General features: G+C 36.5%; 1 protein-coding gene across 1 annotated transcript in view; it reads left to right on the top strand.

The window, feature by feature from the left end:
- Window positions 1-3,433, top strand: part of smarca1 (SNF2 related chromatin remodeling ATPase 1) — a 28,575-nt gene that overhangs the window by 6,696 nt on the left and 18,446 nt on the right. Inside the window, exons 9-12 of the mRNA XM_016553832.1 lie at window positions 613-681; window positions 794-903; window positions 2,060-2,286; window positions 2,410-2,531. Of these exons, the coding sequence (XP_016409318.1) occupies window positions 613-681; window positions 794-903; window positions 2,060-2,286; window positions 2,410-2,531 (528 nt within the window). The remainder of the gene's footprint in view (window positions 1-612; window positions 682-793; window positions 904-2,059; window positions 2,287-2,409; window positions 2,532-3,433) is intronic.

Here is a 3,433-nt window from a genome sequence, read left to right on the forward strand (position 1 = left end):
ACATGGCGGCGGTGGCAACAACAATACTACAGCGAGAATATAAGTTACGCCTTCTTTCTTTGCGTGAACGTTTGGGCGGCGTTATGCAAATCTTCCGAGATCGTGACGTAGGTATGTGGGGGTGTGTTAGAACGAGCCGTTTTAGGTAGGCGTGGTTGACTCTTAACTTTTATAAAGAATATCTCTTTGGATTTGAGACTTTAGTCTTTGCAACTTTACAGATCTTCTTTATGCACCAAGAGCTTGTAACACTCCAAAGAGAAAGGAAAAATTGAAATCGCATCATATGACCCCTTTAATAATATTAGGAACATTCTATTTGAAATAAATGCTGTTCTTTTGAACTGGTTCTCACACAAATAATAAGCCCCACTACTGTTTTCAACTGTGATGATAATAAAAAATGTTTCTTGAACACCAAATTAGCATATCAGAATGATTTCTGATGGATCATGTGACACTGAAGACTGGAGAAATGCCATCACAGGAAAAATTACATTTCAAACTGTATTAAATGAGAAAAATATAATTAGCTCAGTATAAAGACAGTAGAAGTCAAGTGAATGTTATTACCATGAAAACATATCTGAGTGTGTGTTTCTAAAATTTCAGGATTTTGATTCGTGGTTTGACACAAATAACTGTCTGGGTGATCAGAAGCTGGTTGAAAGACTTCATGCAGTGAGTTTAACTCTCTCTTTGGAGGATATTTTTAGTATTGTTCAGCATTGAAGTAGTTTTGTTGTTGATGATGATGATTGGGACACTCAGGCTATTGAGTGGTTGTTTTCAGGTTCTGCGTCCATTCCTGTTGCGTCGTATTAAAGCGGAGGTTGAGAAGAGTCTTCCTCCCAAGAAAGAGGTGAAGATTTACCTGGGGCTCAGTAAAATGCAGAGAGAATGGTAAGATCACACACAAACACAACTTCCTTAAAAAAACAAACAAACATGAATTAAAGGGATGAGACATAAAGCCCCCTTTCAGATACTTGACCACATTAAAAGTCAAGTGTAAATTTACTAGATGCATTGTAATCATATCACTGAAGCAACACTCAGAGGCAGGCAGGGACAGTTTCTGACCACACGAAGATGTAAATGCTGATGTGCTTTTGTTATCTGCGTAAAACATAAGACTGCAAGTATTAACAGGTTCAGGTTGTGCTGCAAATTATTTAAAACTTTGATGGACTGAGTTGTACATTTTTCGTCATGCTCATTTTTTTCCATCAGTAAAATATTGAGTCATTAATCTTTAATGTAACATTGATATCACAAGAACTTGTGTGGTAAAAACCTTTTAGATTTACCAAGCGCTTCGTTGCGGCTTTGTTATTTTATTCTGTTCTAATCATGTAAAAAAAAAGCAAAAAAGAGGCTGTTGTCTTGTGTTTTGATCACCCGACTAAATTATCAATATTGCATGTGTTATTCTGCAGAACTAGACTGGGAATTTCTTATTTTTCTCCACAAATCATCACTCACATCTCTCTTTATTTTCACGGGGGCGCTTTAAAACTTGCCATATGGTTTGATAAACACTTTGGGTGATTATTTATAGTGTGTATGCTGCGTACTGGTGAAAACGAAAATATACTGTAAACAAACACTGTTGCTTATCAGCCAGATTTGTATTAATTTTTTAACTCATCTCATCGGTGGGTTGTCTGAATGACTACAGTAGTCTGTCTTAAGGCAGCTCTGCATAATTAGACTAGTTTAGGGTATAACTGCTAACCAGTCGGGTTTCTTGCAAGGATGCTAATCTCAGTCATGACAGATATTTATAAAAGAAAAATAACTTAATTTTTATTGCACAAAAATATCTCACAAATAGCAGAGACCTAAGGTTTATGCATGAATAACTGGACATTTTTTCACTGCAAGCAATTTGTCTAACAGTAAGACTAGTAAACCATCCTGCCTAGTTGCTAGTTTAGAGAAGTACTTGGCAATGTAAACTACTACACAAGCTCTAGATGTGGAAAAAAACAATGTGCAGTTATGTTGGAATAATAAAAAAAATCATACACAGTGTTTGTTTCCTTGGTTTAACTAGGTACACACGTATCCTGATGAAGGATATTGACATCCTGAATTCTGCCGGAAAGATGGATAAGATGCGGCTTTTGAATATTCTGATGCAGCTGCGGAAATGCTGCAACCATCCGTACCTGTTTGACGGGGCGGAGCCTGGTCCCCCATACACCACAGACACACACTTAGTCACCAACAGCGGCAAGATGGTTGTGCTGGATAAACTTCTGCCTAAAGTACAAGAGCAAGGTGAGCAGTGTATGTGTGTTTATTAGCTTTTAATTGATAGATATTTTGTCATGTTTTTAGTTGGAATGCAGATGAATTTTTTCATGTGTTTGTGCATGCATTCCTGGATATATGTGTGTGCAGGATCCAGAGTGTTAATATTTAGCCAGATGACACGTGTGTTGGATATTCTGGAAGATTATTGCATGTGGAGAGGGTTTGAGTACTGCAGATTGGATGGCAATACACCTCACCAGGCCAGAGAGGTATACATACACTTAACCACGCACATACATACATGCATTAAAATGCATACATAGTTTCATGCAGACACATACATGTTACGCAACAAATGGCTCTTAACTTATTATTATTTTTTTTTATTGAATCAAAATCAGCATAACCTGTGTAGTTCAACCGATTCATGAACAAGTGACTCTTTTGAGTCAGTTATGAATAGTGAATCAGTGATTATTGACTGGTTCTTTAAATGACAATTTTCAGTTAAAGAGACACATTATGAGTTTTGTAAATAGCAAAACAACAACAACAACAAAAATTAATGAATAAATAAAGTATATTACATTTTTAAAAAAATTATATATATACACTATACATAGAGAGTTTTTCCCTGTATACATGTGCTAAAATGAACTGTAAATAATACTCTTTTTAAAGCTGAAAAAAAGCTGGGGCCATGCTGTTTGTAGATTGTTTAGTATTGTTAATTAATATATAGTTTGCAGGGCTTAAAGTTCTCCGGCACCGTGCCGGATCTCCGGCGTGCAGTGTTTGGCTGCGGAAAAAAATAATCCTACATTTAAAAAAAACTTGTTGATATCACTTTTGAGTTCACCTACCAATGGTATGCGAGGAGCACAGCTTTCACTTTCAACCAAACTAACATTACTAGTCAATCAGAATTTTTTGCTCTTATAAACACGAGAAGCGCATAATAGTATCCAATTGCAGAGTCGCAGTCCTGATGAATGGAGAAGCGCGATACGTTGAAAAAGCTGCGAGGCGCAATGGTCAAAGATGTCCATGTAACGCATATTTATATAGGAAAACTAATTAAAAAGCAGCGGAGCTTTGTAAACAGCTCAGAGTAATCATGTCATCTCCATAAGAACGATATGATTGCCAGAACAAATTTACCGGGATTTTT

Source organism: Sinocyclocheilus rhinocerous, unplaced genomic scaffold (assembly GCF_001515625.1).
Source record: "Sinocyclocheilus rhinocerous isolate Xijiao unplaced genomic scaffold, SAMN03320098_v1.1 scaffold615, whole genome shotgun sequence".
Classification (NCBI taxonomy): domain Eukaryota; kingdom Metazoa; phylum Chordata; class Actinopteri; order Cypriniformes; family Cyprinidae; genus Sinocyclocheilus; species Sinocyclocheilus rhinocerous.